Here is a 16,655-nt window from a genome sequence, read left to right on the forward strand (position 1 = left end):
GGATGGATTGTTTCAGGAGTGATTTGTTCGAGGATTCAAGGTAAATATTATATTTTTCGTACCATGCATGCATTTTGAAACATTGTGAAAAAAATTAATGGGAGAATGGGAACTGCTACGGCATTGCCGTTATTCTTCGACATATATACGTAAAAGAGATGCGTAACAGCCTGGTTTTTTGCTCTTTTAACAAAGAACCTAAACAGTTTTATGTCCATAGCTAAAGAATTAAGTGATTTAAGCATTTAATCACAAGAGTTTTGAACAGAAAAAGCCATTGTGGTAGCCCCCTTATCATAACAAAGAGCTAACAGACTAGCATCATTCTTCGACAGATTTTATAAAAAATTCAAACTGCCCTTTTTTTGGGCCCAGTTTCCCGTGTCATGTCAATAGGTTATGAAGTCTATGGTTTGACAGTGTCAAGGAAAGTAAATGTTTTTACTGCCAGTGAGGCAGATATGTGAACCACTATTCTACCATTCTACAGATAAACATTTCAACATGATTATAAACCACAAGGTGAGTGAGCAGTTGTATTATTTTCCTTTTTTTTTTTTAAACATTTTTTAATGTACACACCCTTAAAATTTCCCATTGAAAAGCTGATTACAGTATACCAGGTTTAGCTTTTGTTTTTTGTGTGTGTTTTTTTTACGAATCAGATCTACAGTCATGTGAAAAAAATTAGAGCACCCCATTAACTATTCAGTCCTATACTAAGAAACGTTCACATATCAATGTCTGATCTTGTTTGTCTTTGTCTCTGGGAAAGAGAGCGATTTAATTGCAGGTAAAAGAACAAAAATTAACATTAACAACAACACTCATTACTCATATTCTAACTGAGGAAAAAGTTAGGACACCCTACCACCTAATAGCTAGTGTTACGCCCTTTGGCTGAAATAACTTCAGAGAGACGCTTTTTGTAGCCATCTACCGGTCTTTGACGTCGGTCTGAAGAAAGTTTGCCCCACTCCTCAACGCAGAATACTTTTTTCAGCTGTGAGATGTTTGAGGGATTTCTTGCATGGACAGCCCATTTCAAGTCACCTCACAGAATTTCAATGGGATTAAAATCTGGGCTTTGGCTCAGCCATTCCAGCATTTCAGCGTTAATTTTTTTCACAGATGATCTCACATTTTCGTCAAGCACCTCTGATACACAACAGAATTCATGGTGGATTCTATCATGGTGAGGCCAGGTCCTGCTGCAGCAAGCATCCCCAAACCATGAGACTTCCACCTCCATGCTTCATAGTTGGTATGAGGTTCTTTTCCTGGAATTTTGTAATGGGTTCACGCCAAACATGTGCTGTGTTCTCGTGTCCAAATAATTCAATTTTAGAATTATATGTCCAAAAAACATTATTCCAGAAGTCCTGTTCTTTGTCTACATTCACTTTAGCAAACTTCAGTCTGGCCTACATGTTCTTCTTGGAGAGCAAAGGTTTCCTCCTTGCACACCTCCCATGAAGGTTAAACTTGTGAAGTCTCTTTCTGATTGTAGAGGCATACACTTTCACATCAACAGTAGCAAGAGCCTGCTGTAGGTCCCGTGATGACATTTTAGGGTTTTTAGAGACTTCTTTTAGCATCTTGCTGTCTGCTCTCAGAGTGAACCTGCTTGGACGGCCAGACCTGGGCATGTTGGCAGTTGTTTTGAATGTCCCCCACTTGTAGACTATTTTCCGGACATTAAAATGGCTGATTTTATATTATTTTGAGATCTTTTGAAATCCCTCACCAGACTTATAAGCGTCTACAATCTTCTTTCTGAAGGCCTCAGATAGCTCTCAACATGGTGTTTTCTCTCACTTCAACAGTCAGTCACTGTTGAAAGTATTCTGCGTTGAGGAGAGGTGTAAACTTTCTACAGACCGATGTCAAAGACTGGAAGATGGCTACAAAAACCGTCTCACTGAAGTTATTTCAGCCACAGGGCGTAACACTAGCTATTTGGTGGTAGGGTGTTCTAACTTTTTACTCAGTTGGAATATGTATTTTTGTTGATATATTTGGTTTAATGAGTGAAACAATGTTAATTTTTGCAATCAAATCACTTTTCCCCCCCAGAGATAAAGAAAAACAAGATCAGACCTGGATATGTGAACATTTCTTAATAAAGAACTGAATATTTAATTGGGTGTCCTAATTTTTTCACATGACTGTATTATATCACTTTTTTTTTTTTTTAGTAAATAAATGATCTATGGCGGAAAACAAAGACAAGACTGAAAAAGCAGTTTCTGCTCTTGCACTCCTTTTTAAAGGAAACTGCTGTATTTTAAGCCAAAACAATTGTTGTGTTTGATAGAGCAATATAGAAGCCATAGCAGATTCATGGTGCATTAAAGAGCATATGACACGAGAAAAAAAGTCTTAAATGGCATTATTATGTGAATTAGAATCATATTTTGAGACGATTCGAATATATACAATAATTTAGCAAAGCACAGATGACGAGAAATTAGTCTTTGAATCTGCCGGTTAGCCACGCCTACCATTATAGGGCTTTAGCGTCCCCAACAGGTGGATGACGTCAGCGGTAGACTGGGCTCATCGGTTTTACTATTCAGCCCATGGAGGGGGAATTATTCAGAACGAGGAAAACGCGACGAAGAGAGCCGCAAAAAGTCATTGTTTCAGTCTCTCTACTCCAATATTTTTACAGGATATTCTTTTTATCCAAGTATTTTTCCCCAATAGCTATATAAATGGCTTGAGAAGGACCAGTCAGCCCGTCAAGGGGGAACTATTCACAACGAGGAAAACGCGACGAAGAGAGCGGAAAAATGTCAGTGTTTCTGTCTCTTTACTTCAATATTTTTACAGGATATTCTTTTTATCCAAGTATTTTCCCCAATTGCTAAATAAATGGCATGGTCATGACAAATAACAGTCTTGTGCTGAATGGAATATGCATTTATTCAGGACGACATGGGAAAATTACTCCATAATGGTCAAAACTGTCGACTTCACCTTTACTGTCGCACCTCCCGAACGATATTTTATGACACCTAAATCGGACATATGTCATTTCCCTTCCCCGGCTTCGGAGAATGTAAACAAACCAGAAGGCATGACAGCTAGCCGACATGCTAACCCGGACCGAGTGATGTTTCAAAGTCTTCGAAGCGGAAAATCACACATAACTAGCCTGGATTATTTGACATGACGACCCGGTTGTCGATTGTATTTGCGGATCGGCAAACCGCCCGGCGGAGAGCAATTTACAGTTCGTTCCCGGAGGAGGGTGGCTGGAGTTGTTGTGCAGCTAACCTGCTGCTGCTAATGAGCATTAGGAGAGCTTTTTACATACCTATCAATGATCAAACGTAAGTAGTCCTTTATTTAAAGGAAGTTTGTAGTGTTTACTTTGTAATCGCTGTATTCGTATTTGACATAATACAAAACAAGATGTTTACTCACTTCCTCGTAAGTCCAATGGTCCCACAGTAAATATCCACGGTGAATGGGAACCTCTTGAAACTCCAAAAAGGCGCATACGCCTCTCCCTCATACAGAGTGATTTTTCTGCAGCCGTTTGGCTGGCGTGATTCGAAAAATAAATGTATTAACCCGCAAAATCAGCTGAATCCTTCGTCCTCATACACAACAGTACACTGTAGCGTGAAGAGGACGTCTTCTACCGTACACGTCACAGCGCCCTCCTCCTCAATGCAAGACCGAAGCCGGAAGTCACTCATTTTCATGGCACGGGATTCAAAAAACTAAATAAAAATAGCGATCGCTTCCACACACATCCAAGTGGTCCATATCATTCAGGGGCATAAAATACCGCGTGTATTATGAAATAAACATGCTTTTCCGTGTCACAGGCACTTTAAGCCCCCAAACTATTTTTAATTTGCCCGTTTTACCCTGGAAACCCCCGTTTACAGATGTCGCGCAACCGTTTTTCTTTCAACCTAGCCATGAAAACAAGGTAAGTAATTATATTTATTATTCAAAATGTCTGTCATTTTTAGCTTAGAATCATTCATTGATGTCTAATATTGTGTTTAAAAAAAAAAAAAAAAAAAAACGACTTGAAAAAATTATTGACTCGCGTATTTTAAACTTATAAACAAATTACATCACAATTTAAAAAATGGCGTCTGCAAAAAAGTCACGGATATCTACCTCATAACTATCGCTAAATTGTATTTTTTTTTTTTTGTTACGGTCGCATTTTCCAGGTATGTTAGATGATAAATAATCGATCCAAACAAAGAAAAATTGAAGAAAAAAAAAAAAAAAACATTTAAAAGGGTAAATATATGAAAAAGAAACTCTCGACCACTCCTTGATGTCTGCGATTTCTGCTCTGCATCGCGACCCTTGTTATATTACCATGTTTCACGCATAAAATCCCCAAAAAATCCAGCTGTAGTCATTCACAGCTGTGTCTTGACACTCAGTGATACATGCGACATGGAGTTTTTGGATTGAAACAAGGTAAGTACGCGATAATATCTCGTTAAAGTCATGGTGTCTGTAATTCTGCTCTCGCGTGCTCTCACCTCCAGATAGGGTTTTGCTGTTTAAAAAACTTTTTTTTAAAAATGCCCTCCTGTCCAAAATTTTTCTTTCCCCAGAAAATAGAGATTTTAAGCTTTCCAATGATGTATGACACATGCATATCGGACAATTTTGAAATTTGGCCAAATTGGGGGTCTCAGAGTGGAACTTCAAGTCACCTGAGTGTTTTCCGCCCTATGATTTTTTTTTTTAATAATCAAATGATATTGAAAGCATAAATCCTACTATTTTCAAAGACAGCAGCAAAAATGAAAATAACACTTTCGCAAGTTTGGTTTCAAACGATCATGTCATCAACTCTGCATGATACACTCACAGTTCACTGTTTTCATTGAAGCTGTGTGGGAAAAAGAAAAACTTGCACTAGATGGCACCTGTGCACAATCACAACATGCACTTGTCATGAGGGGAGTCACATATAAGGCTGTTACCAGTCATGGTAAAAGATTAGATTTGGCGAGCAGTGAAGACGTGAGGAAGCCCACATGCTATGACAGGTAAACAACACAGACGTGTGAGTGACTTCAATCTGTTTTAGTGCCATTTTTTCTATGTGGTTCATTTGGGACTTTTCTGTCACTTTGTGCTGACTGACCTGTTGGAAAAGGTGTGCAATTGTCACTTTAACAGCAGTCCACATGACAGCATGTGATGGCCAGACATGCTGATGAGATTTTACTTCTGTTAAGTGTTTTTTTTTTCTTTCTATTTTTAAGTGTTAAGTGAAAAACTGTCAGTTCTGTGTGCACAGTGCAGTTGTTTAAATGCAGGTAGGATGTGGTTGACAGTGATGGAGATGAAGTGAGGTATAGAGGCGGGGGGAAGACAAAGTATCGTGTTTTTCGCTTCAACTGTATTTAACTGCACGGATTTCTGTAGTTTGACTGAATGCAGCACCATAGAAATCAAGCATGCAATTCTTTCCGAGTGGTTAAGAAAAACATGCATTTTACAGAAAGTAAAGGCACACTTTGAAAAATGTTTGCAGGGTAACAAATTGTTCGCAATGAATATTAGGGTAAAGGTCTCCTGCACAATATAATGTGTACTATGAACTGGTGGACACTGATTACTGAGCTGATGGATAGTGCCGCTTATCAATGCAAGTGTGACCTTTCTAACCAGTGTGTAAAAAGGATGTCTTCATATGTAATACTCCGAATGATAATATAGTGTATTGTTTAAATATTTTGTCAAAGTGGTGTTGGTTATTCTAAGAATAATGCTTTTAGTTATAGTATTCATTAGCGCTAATAGCTATGCAATCTACGTTATCAATCAACGTGACCAAAAAAAAACCACCACCACCACCAACAACAACACATACAGTAAGAACATTTTACTTTTCGCAGAAACTTTCAAATTTTAAAACATAATTGTGGCTTGCTATAATTTTTGTATCTTTAAAAAACACTAAGAATTTTGCATAGCTCAACAAAAAATATGAAATACAAATAAAAACCAATTGGGCTTAATTTTCTCATACATGATGCATTTTCCTAATTTAAGATGTATCCCATCATGTTTGTTGTTATGCTATATTCAGATATTTTTTATTTTAGGCCCGTCAAAAAGGCTCACCAGGAATCTCACATCGTTATGATGTTTGTTGATTCTTTTTGTTTATTTAATCAAATTGCTAAACTGTCGACGTGCGTGCACCTGACAGTGTCCAAAGAGAAAATGTTAATTGTTCCAAAAAGTAAATGGTTGATCCCCCCCTCCTTCAAATGTGTTCTGTGCTCTCCAGTGGTATGAAAAGTATCTGAACCTTTTGGAATTTCTCACATTTCTGCATAAAATTACCATCAAATGTGATCTGATCTTTGTAAAAAAAAAAATCACACAGATGAAAATACAGTAACTGCTTTAACTAAAACAACCCAAACATTTATAGATTTTCATATTTTAATGAGGATAACATGCAAACAATGACAGAAGGGGGGGGGAAATAAGTAAGTGAACCCTCTGCCTAAGGAGACTTAAAAGAGCAATTGAAACCATTTTTACCAATCATTTTAAGTCAGGTGTGTGCCCAATCACTGGTGAGTGGTTTAAAGCTGCCCTGCACACTGTAAAAAACACACCTGGCAAGAAATGTCTTGATGAAAAGCATTATCTAATGTGCATCATGGCTCGGTCAAAAGAGCTGTCTGAAGACCTGCAATCAAGGATTGTTGAATTGTATAAAGCTGGGAAAGATACAAAACCTTCTCTAAAAGTCTGGATGCTCATCAATTGACAGTCAGAGAAGTTGTCTTATAATGGAGAGAGTTTGGCACTGTTGCTTCTCTCCCAAGGAGTGGCTGTCCACCAAAGATGACGCAAAGAGTTCAGCGCAGAATACTCAGAGAGGTAAAAAAAGAACCCTAGAGTGTCTGCTAAAGACTTACAGAAATCACTGGCACAGTCCAATATCTCTATGCACACATAAACTATATGTAAAACTATGGCCAAGAATTGTGTTCATGGTAGGACTTTACGGCGGAAGCCACTGCTGTCTCAGAGAAACATTGTTGCCTGTTTAATGAGGGAGCATCATGATTTGGGGCTGTTATTCTAACTCAGGGCCTGGACAACTTGTAATCATTAATAGAAGAATGAATTCAAAAGCTTATCAGGATAATTTGCAGGAAAACCTGAAGCTGTCTGTCAGACAGTTGAAGCTAAAAAAAAGGATGGATGCTGCAACAAGACAATGATCCAAAACACAGAAGTAATTCAACTTCAGAATGGTTTCAGAAGAACAAAATACACGTTCTGAAGTGGCCAAGTCAAAGTCCAGACTCGAACCCCATTGAGATACTGTGGCATAACCTAAAGACAGCGGTTCATGCCAGACATCCCAGGAATCTGACTGAACTACAGCAGTTTTAAAGAGAAGAATGGGCCAAGATTTTTCCTGATCGATTTGCCAGACTGATGTGCAGCTACAGGAAGCATACGGTTGTTATTGCTGCCAAAGGGGGGGGGCACAAAATATTTAATGTAACGGTTCAATTAGGCTAGGTTCATACTGCAGGTCTTAATGCACGAATCCGAATTTTTTCGTGCTTTTCCGACTTGAGTGAGGCATTAACTTGATGGTGTGAACGGGACAAGTCGCATAGAAGTGGACTGTTTCAAATCCGATCTGGGCCAGTTTCGTACGTGGTTTAAATCCGATCTGGGCCACATTTTTCCAGAATGTCGCGGCGGTCTCAACTGTCAAGTCTCCCAGATTGGAATTCATGCAGCAATTACGCCATCAAAGAGCGAGAGAGACGGCGCGCTATGGTAGCGGTGCAGCTGCGAATTAGCGCCTACCTTGCCTTGAACACAGCTTTTTGGGAAGGGTCCGGCTTGACAACAGTCTTAAAAAAAAATACGTTGAGGATAAGCCTGAGAATGATCGGTTTTCTCTCTGCTCTATATGAGCAATATTTCAAGATTGCTTACGGCCGAGAGTCGGGCAAACTGCCCGTATGTGTGTGTGACATGCACGGACAGTGCGTGCATGCTATTGATCCATATAAACTTTGAATATAAGCCTAAACGGGGATTATTCATGTCTGGTATTTGTGTCCTCTTTGGAAATTAAAACATGATCTCCCTGGAATGACTGATGACAGCCCGCATATGCAGTCATTTGTTTTGATGCTTCTGCGCATGCAGGTCTTCTTGCTCAGCGTGTGTCAGACTGCGAATTAGTGCGCAGGCGTAATGCTTGAACAGTCTCAATGGACAAAGTTAGTCTGAACCGGCACGCCAAAAAAACATGACAAAAAATCAGATTTGTGCATTAAGACCTGCGGTATGAGCCTTACTCATTTCCCCCTTTCTGTCATTGCTTGCATACTAACTTCATTGAAATATGAAAACCTATAGATGTCTGTGTGGTTTTAGTTTAAGCAGACACTGTTTTTTCATCTGTGTGATTTTGAAGAACAAATCACATTTGACGGTGATTTTATGCAAATTCCAAAAGGTTCAGATACTTTTTCATCCCACTATACTTCTTGTAAATTAATTCTTGACTTGTTTGCCCAATTACAAGGAAGATCAGTCCATTCCAGCACATGTTACATTTAGCATCAGTGACTAATTTTAATGTTTCTCATAATGATGTGACGTATGCCTGTTTCCATAGTTCATGAGCCTTTTTATGACACAAGCATGGAGTACATCCTGGGCCAGTCTAATCCCAATCCAGTTCACAACGACAGCATGGTCACCTTCAACGTGACGCCCGCAAACAGCAGTGCTGTTCTTTTCAAGCCCTTTTTGTCGCCCGTGGTGGACAAAACTATTAACATCCTCATGGTGATCGTCTTATTTATCACCATGATCTCATTGGGATGCACCATGGAGGTGTCTAAAATCAAGGTGACTCCATTCAGCAGCTTTCTCTCATTTGAATAACACAGATGGCTCAGTATTAATCATTGTGTTTACATTTGCCTTCCAGGGTCACATAGTGAAACCTAAAGGGGTGGTGATTGCAGTCACGGCCCAGTATTGTGTCATGCCGCTTACAGCCTTTTGTTTAGCAAAGGTTGGTTTGATGGTCACATTAGACCTGCGCAAACATAAAGTACTGTACTACTGCTGTAATACACTGATTAGATTATAATCAAACCAGATAAAAGAGATGTTTTTTCTTTCAAGATAGTTTCTGAAGTTGTTGATATACAAGTAGTAACCTGTATTCCATATGGGTCGGTATATGTTCACATGAAACAAACAAAAAACCTCATAGAACTATAGGTATAATAATTCTGGAACTCTTTAATTGTCATCCAACGTATTTAAAATAGCATTTCATACAATTTGAGTAATTAATACATACATTATATTTACTTTACATGTATGGAAATATTTAAAAAGTAATTATTACAATCAAAAGGTGCCACATATTTTTTCTACCTACCGTAATTTTTTGACAAAAAGCCGTTTCTTTTTTTCTTCATTTTGAATCCTGCATCTTATAGTCCAGTGTGGCATTTTTGTTGATTTATTTGGGTTAATAGGTAACACGGCAGCGTCATAATACTGTCATAACACTGTCATAATTGTGACATGACACTGTCATGGGCATTAATAAATGCTTAATTTGTTTATCAATTTTTTTCACCAACCCCAGCTCGAACTTTTTACATCCATTGAAACGTGGGATAATTTGACGAATTACAGAAAATGACATCTGTCATAAGCAGTCATTAATGTTCATGACAGTGTCATACCGTAATTATGACAGTCTTATGACGCCGCTGTCAAATAAAGTGTTACCGGTTAATATCTTTTGGTGTAAATATCCTGTAATACAGTGACAACAGCTGTGGTTTATAGTCCAGAGGGGCTTATTGAGGAACAAATGCCGTTTTCGTGTCAAATTTTGTGCCGTCTTATAGTCATATGTGCTTTATAGTTCGAAAATTATGCTAATCTAATGTTAACAGTACATCGTGAGAGTAAAATTGGAAACAAGTAAAAAAAAGTAACACAAAAATTATTCTTCTAACACTTAATGTTTTGATATGCTATTAATATATACATTTTTGTTTGTTCAACTGAGTAATATTACGTTAACATCAGCATGTTCATATATTGTGATGTTTTCCCTGCTTCACATTTATATGCCATGGATGTATAAATTAAGTAAGCTTTATAAGTAGTTCTGTAACTTTTAACACAAAGTATATTTCCCCAAATACATCATAAACAGTAACATTGAAATATGTACATATTATAGTTCCCGCAAAAAACACATTTTGAACATTTATGCTGAGGTTCAATATAGGAATTTAAAAAAACAAAAAAACTTCTTAGTCAATTAAAAAGTGTACAGTGATACCTCTACTTATGAAATTAAATGTTTCTGGAGGTAGTTTCGTAATCTGAAAATTCTGTAAGTAGAGACGAGCTCTCCATATAACTGGTCTAATCCTTTCGAAGCCCTCCAAAATTCAGACATAAATCTTTTATAATACATAATACATATAATACAATTAGATCATTGCACAATAAACATAAAATCAGAGTTGTGTATAATGTAAAAAAAAAAAAAAACAAGAATAGAGTAAAGAATAAAAGTTAATACTCATGTAAAGCTGTCGGAACATGAGGGGCGAATGAAGAGGACGCTGGAATACACACATACATTAGAGGTCCCTCTTGGCCAATTTTAATGCCAGGAAGAGGCGAAGCAATACCCAATGGCAGAGCAGCTATAAGTACGGTATGTTATGTTCAGCAGCAAGTACTAGCCATATTGTAGTTTTGCTTTCGTATCCTGAAATTTATTTCGTAAAAAGAGGCAGTATTTTCCCGTTGTGGCGTCTCTTAACCTGAAAATTCTGTATGTAGAAACATTCGTAAGTAGAGATACCACTGTATTTCAAATATAAAGTATAACAATCTATTTAAATAAAAATATAAAAAACTAAGAATTGAAAATGAAATGGGTTTTTTTTGTACGTTAAGTACAACTGAATAATCTCAATTTATAAATATCTATTGTACATGAAACAATGCTGTAGCCTATATATTATTATATTTCAAGTTTTGAATATATTATAGTAAATGTTAATCGTATTTGATTTAGAAATTCTTTTGCATACAACTACTGTCCGCGTACAGCCCGTGTACCACAAGTGGCACTCATGTATACTGTACTGTATGACAATCTATGCTGCTTCCAGGGCTTCCATCTGGCTGACATGGCAGCTGTGGTGGTCCTGATCTGTGGGTGCTGCCCCGGGGGGACCCTCTCCAACATCTTGGCTTTAGCTATAAATGGGGACATGAACCTCAGGTACAAGCACACGCACAGTCGATCAATTAAAAATATTTCACTGTACAGTTCAATAACCTCATGATGCTGTCAAGTACACACATTCCTTTCCTGTCGTCATTAGAGTTGACTGACCTGCCTGATCATAAAACAATGATAGTGTAATATTTATCACAACAAGGCAAACCCCTGTGGGCCATTCACCCCGATTGGGTCCTCCTTTATCAAGAATCAGGTGTGCTGCATGTGGTGTGGTGTTTTGTGCATTCTTGGCTCTATTAGATCTGTCTGGAAGGATTTTTTTCTTATCTTGTGTACAGGTAGCTGATGTAAAACACTTTGTAGTGTTAATACAATATTAGACAATAGCTCAATGAGTTACAGTGGTATGGAAAAAGTATCTGAACCTTTTGGAATTTTTCACAGTTCTGCATAAAATCACCATCAAATGTGATCTGATCTTTGTCAAAATCACACAGATGATGGTTTCTCATTTTCCCCAAAGGGTTTTTGGAGTTTTTCCTTGCCGACATGGCGGGTCTAAGGATGGGGGATGCCCAGGACATGAACTTTATCTAATTCATCTACTGTTTCTGACTGTGTATCATATTGACTCTGCAAAGCCCTTTGAGACAACCTTGTTGTGATGTAGGGCTATACAAATAAAATTGAATTGAAAAAAATTGAATAGATGAGGAAAAACAGTCTCTGCTTTAACTAAAACCACCAATTTATAGGTTTTCATATTTTAATGAGGATAGCATGCAAACAAAAGGAGACTTCAAGAGCAATTGAAACCGATTTTTACCAGGTGTGTGCCCAATCACTGATGAGTGGTGTAAAGCTGCCCACTATAAAACACACACCTTGTAAGAATTGTCTTGATGAGAAGCATTGTCTGATGTGCATCATTGCTCGGTCAAAAGAGCTGTCTGAAGACCTGCGGTCAAGGATTGTTGATTTGTATAAAGCTGGGAAAGGATACAAAACCATCACTAAAACTCTGGATGTCCATCAATCGACAGTCAGAGAAGTTATCTACAAATGGAAAGAATTTGGCACTGGCTTCTCTCCCAAGGAGTGGCCGTCCACCAAAGATGACGCCAAGAGTTCAGCTCAGAATACTCAGAGAGGTCAAAAAGAACCCTAGAGTGTCTGCTAAAGACTTACAGAAATCACTGGCACAGTCCAATATCTCTGTGCACACATCAACTATATGTAAATCTATGGCTAAGAATGGTGTTCATGGGAGGACTCCACGGAGGAATCCACTCCTGTCTAAAAGATAACATTGTTGCTGGTTTAATGTTCGCAAAAAAGGCACCTGGACACTCCACAGATGTTTTGGCAAAATATTTTGTGGACTGATGAAATCAAAGTTGAATTGTTTTGGAGTAACATACAACGTCATTTGTGGAGGAAAAATGGAACAGCTCACCAACATCCACACCTCATCCCCACCGTGAAGCATTGTGGAGGGAGCATCATGATTTGGGGCTGTTTTGCTTACTCAGGGCCTGGACAACTTGCAATCATTAATGGAAGAATGAATTCAAACGTTTTGCAGGAAAACCTGAGGGTGTCTGTCAGACAGTTGAAGCCAAAAAGCGGATGGATGCTGCAACAAGACAATGATCCAAAACACAGAAGTAAATCAACTTCAAAATGGTTTCAGAAGAACAAAATACATGTTCTGGAGTGACCAAGTCAAAGTCCAGACTTGAACCCCATGGATATGCTGTGTCATATCCAAGACCACATTTGATGGGGATTTTATGCAGAAATGTGAGAAATTTCAAAAGGTTCAGATACTTTTTCATACCACTGTAGTCATAAAGTTTGGATGAAGTGGCGACACAATGACTAAGTGATTGTCATATGAAAGGTGTTCTTAACTAAGTTGTGTCCCACTCAACAGCATTGTGATGACATCCTGCTCCACCTTGCTGGCACTGGGAATGATGCCCCTGCTGCTCTACATGTACTGCCAGGGCTTCGGCGACCTGCAGAATGCTGTGCCATATGTTGACATCACTGTGTCACTAGTCATGATCCTCGTGCCCTGCGGCATTGGTATCCTCATTAACCACTACAGGCCCAGCTATTCCAAGATCATCACCAAGGTGGGACAAAGTGGGCTCTGAAGTACATACAGTGGGGCAAATAAGTATTTAGTCAACTAACAATTGTGTAAGTTCTCCTACTTGAAAAGATTAGAGGCCTGTAATTGTCAACATGGGTAAACCTCAACCATGAGAGACAGAATGTGAAGGAAAAAAAAAACATAAAATGACAGTTTGATTTTAAAAGAATTTATTTTATTTAAAATATGTATTTGGTCACCTACAAACAAGCAAGATTTCTGGCTGTCAAAAAGGTCTAACTTCTTCTAACGGGGTCTAATGAGGCTCCACTCGTTACCTGTATTAATGGCACCTGTTTTAACTCATTATCGGTATAAAAGACACCTGTCCACAACCTCAGTCAGTCACACTCCAAACTCCACTATGGCCAAGACCAAAGAGCGGTCGAAGGACACCAGAGACAAAATTGTAGACCTGCACCTGGAAAGACTCTGCAATAGGTAAAACGCTTGGTGTAATGAAATCAACTGTGGCAGCACTTATTAGAAAATGGAAGACGTACAGGACCATTGATAATCTCCCTCGATCTGGGGCTCCATGCAAGATCTCACCTCGTGGCGTTAAAATGATAACAAGAACGGTGAGCAAAAATCCCAGAATCACACGGGGGGACCTAGTGAATGACCTACAGAGAGCTGGGACCACAGTAACAAAGGCTACGATCAGTAACACAATGCGCCGCCAGGGACTCAAATCCTGCACTGCAAGACGTGTCCCCCTGCTGAAGCCAGTACACGTCCAGGCCCGTCTGCGGTTTGCTAGAGAGCATTTGAATGATCCAGAAGAGGACTGGGAGAATGTGTTATGGTCAGATGAAACCAAAATAGAACTATTTGGTAGCAACACAGGGTCTCGTGTTTGGAGGAGAAATAATACTGAATTGCATCCAAAGAACACCATACCCACTGTGAAGCATGGGGGTGGAAACATCATGCTTTGGGGCTGTTTTTCTGCAAAGGGACCAGGACGACTGATCTGTGTAAAGGAAAGAATGAATGGGGCCATGTATTGAGAGATTTTGAGTGAAAATCTCCTTCCATCAGCAAGGGCATTGAAGATGAGACGTGGCTGGGTCTTTCAGCATGACAATGATCACAAACACACAGTCAAGGGAACAAACAATTGGCTTCGTAAGAAGCATTTCAAGGTCCTGGAGTGGCCTAGCCAGTCTCCAGATCTCAACCCCATAGAAAATCTGTGGAGGGAGTTGAAATCCCATGTTGCATAACGACAGCCCCAAAACATCACTGCTCTAGAGGAGATCTGCATGGATGAATGGGCCAAAATACCAGCAAACGTGTGTGAAAAGTTTGTGAAGAGTTACAGAAAACGTTCGGCCTCAGTTATTGCCAACAAAGGGTACATAACAAGTATTGAGATGAACTTTTTGTATTGAGCAAATACTTATTTTCCACCATCATTTGCAAATAAATTATATAAAAATCAAACAATGTGATTTTTTTTTTTCCCCCACATTCTGTCTCTCATGGTTGAGGTTTACCCATGTTGACAATTACAGGCCTCTCTAGTGGGAAAACTTGCACAATTAGTTTTTGACTAAATACTTATTTGCCCCACTGTATGTACTGTAATATAATAAGAAACTATACTAAGAGGGTAAGTATAATTCGTAATACTCACAAAAATGTAATGCTTTTGTGTTGTTGTCATGTCTGCTTGCAGGTAGGTCTGATCATCATGTCGATCTCCTGCGTGGTGATCACCATCATGGCCATCCTAGCGATCGGCAGCTCCATCTTGGCTGTCATGTCTCCTCCCCTTTTGGCCACTGGCGCTGTTATGCCCTTCATTGGTTTCACCTTTGGTTACGTCATATCAGCCATCTTCAGACTCAGCCAAGCGTAAGTTCTATGTAAATGTGTTTAAATGAATTTAACTAGGACGTCAATTATGAGCAGTTCCAAATACCAGTCAAAACATTTAGACTACTGCAGTTTCCAAAATAAAGATGTAAACAATTTATCCGACTTCGAACAGGTGTGTGCTGACATTTTAAATCGACTGTATCCACAATTATTAACCAGCGCTGATGTAACTCTTTTGTTGGGTTTTTCCATTGTGCACCACCCTCGCACTGTAGTGTACATCCATGACTTTTGATGTATTCTTCAATAACCTGGCTCAGGGAGCGGAGGACTGTCGCCATGGAAACAGGCTGCCAGAACATTCAGTTATGCTCAACTATCCTGAAGTTGGCCTTTCCCCCGGATTTGATCGGCCCGCTTTTCCTCTTCCCGATGGTGTACATATCATTCCAGCTGTTGGAGGCCATGGCGCTCATCCTGGTCTACAGGTGCCACCAGAGGCTCACAAGGAAAGAGAAAGGTAAAAAACAAAAATGCATTTGTTTTACAATAAAATGAATGACTGGATGAGCAACAAAATGAATTTACAGAAAGAGTAGGAGATGCGATATTTACTCAATGATCGACAATAAAATTTTAAGGTACTCTTGGAAATATTTAGCTTTCAATAACCGTTTTGCCACAATAACAACATGGTAAGTTGTGGTTTTGCCACCTCCTGCATGAAGTTACTACAGTGCCTTGCAAAAGTATTCGGCCCCCTTGAAGCTTGCAACCTTTCGCCACATTTCAGGCTTCAAACATAAAGATATAAAATTTTAATTTTTTGTCAAGAATCAACAACAAGTGGGACACAATCGTGAAGTGGAACAAAATTTATTGGATAATTTAAACTTTTTTAACAAAAAACAAAACTGAAAAGTGGGGCGTGCAATATTATTCGGCCCCCTTGCGTTAATACTTTGTAGCGCCACCTTTTGCTCCAATTACAGCTGCAAATCGCTTGGGGTATTTTTCTATCAGTTTTGCACATCGAGAGACTGACATTCTTGCCCATTCTTCCTTGCAAAACAGCTCGAGCTCAGTGAGGTTGGATGGAGAGTGTTTGTGAACAGCAGTCTTCAGCTCTTTCCACAGATTCTCGATTGGATTCAGGTCTGGACTTTGACGTGGCCATTCTAACACCTGGATACGTTTATTTTTGAACCATTCCATTGTAGATTTGGCTTTATGTTTTGGATCATTGTCCTGTTGGAAGATAAATCTCCGTCCCAGTCTCAGGTCTTGTGCAGATACCAACAGGTTTTCTTCCAGAATGTTCCTGTATTTGGCTGCATCCATCTTCCCGTCAATTTTAACCATCTTCCC

The 16,655-nt window shown here is 39.0% G+C and overlaps 1 protein-coding gene across 1 annotated transcript in view; it reads left to right on the forward strand.

Moving 5' to 3' along the window:
• slc10a1 (solute carrier family 10 member 1) overlaps positions 1 to 16,655 on the forward strand; it is a 21,016-nt gene continuing 4,361 nt past the window's right edge. The window contains exons 1-7 of the mRNA XM_057823364.1: positions 1 to 40; positions 8,675 to 8,910; positions 8,993 to 9,079; positions 11,226 to 11,338; positions 13,236 to 13,440; positions 15,145 to 15,323; positions 15,608 to 15,807. Of these exons, the coding sequence (XP_057679347.1) occupies positions 8,701 to 8,910; positions 8,993 to 9,079; positions 11,226 to 11,338; positions 13,236 to 13,440; positions 15,145 to 15,323; positions 15,608 to 15,807 (994 nt within the window). The 5' untranslated portion in view covers positions 1 to 40; positions 8,675 to 8,700. The remainder of the gene's footprint in view (positions 41 to 8,674; positions 8,911 to 8,992; positions 9,080 to 11,225; positions 11,339 to 13,235; positions 13,441 to 15,144; positions 15,324 to 15,607; positions 15,808 to 16,655) is intronic.

This window comes from Corythoichthys intestinalis, chromosome 19 (assembly GCF_030265065.1).
Source record: "Corythoichthys intestinalis isolate RoL2023-P3 chromosome 19, ASM3026506v1, whole genome shotgun sequence".
NCBI lineage: Eukaryota > Metazoa > Chordata > Actinopteri > Syngnathiformes > Syngnathidae > Corythoichthys > Corythoichthys intestinalis.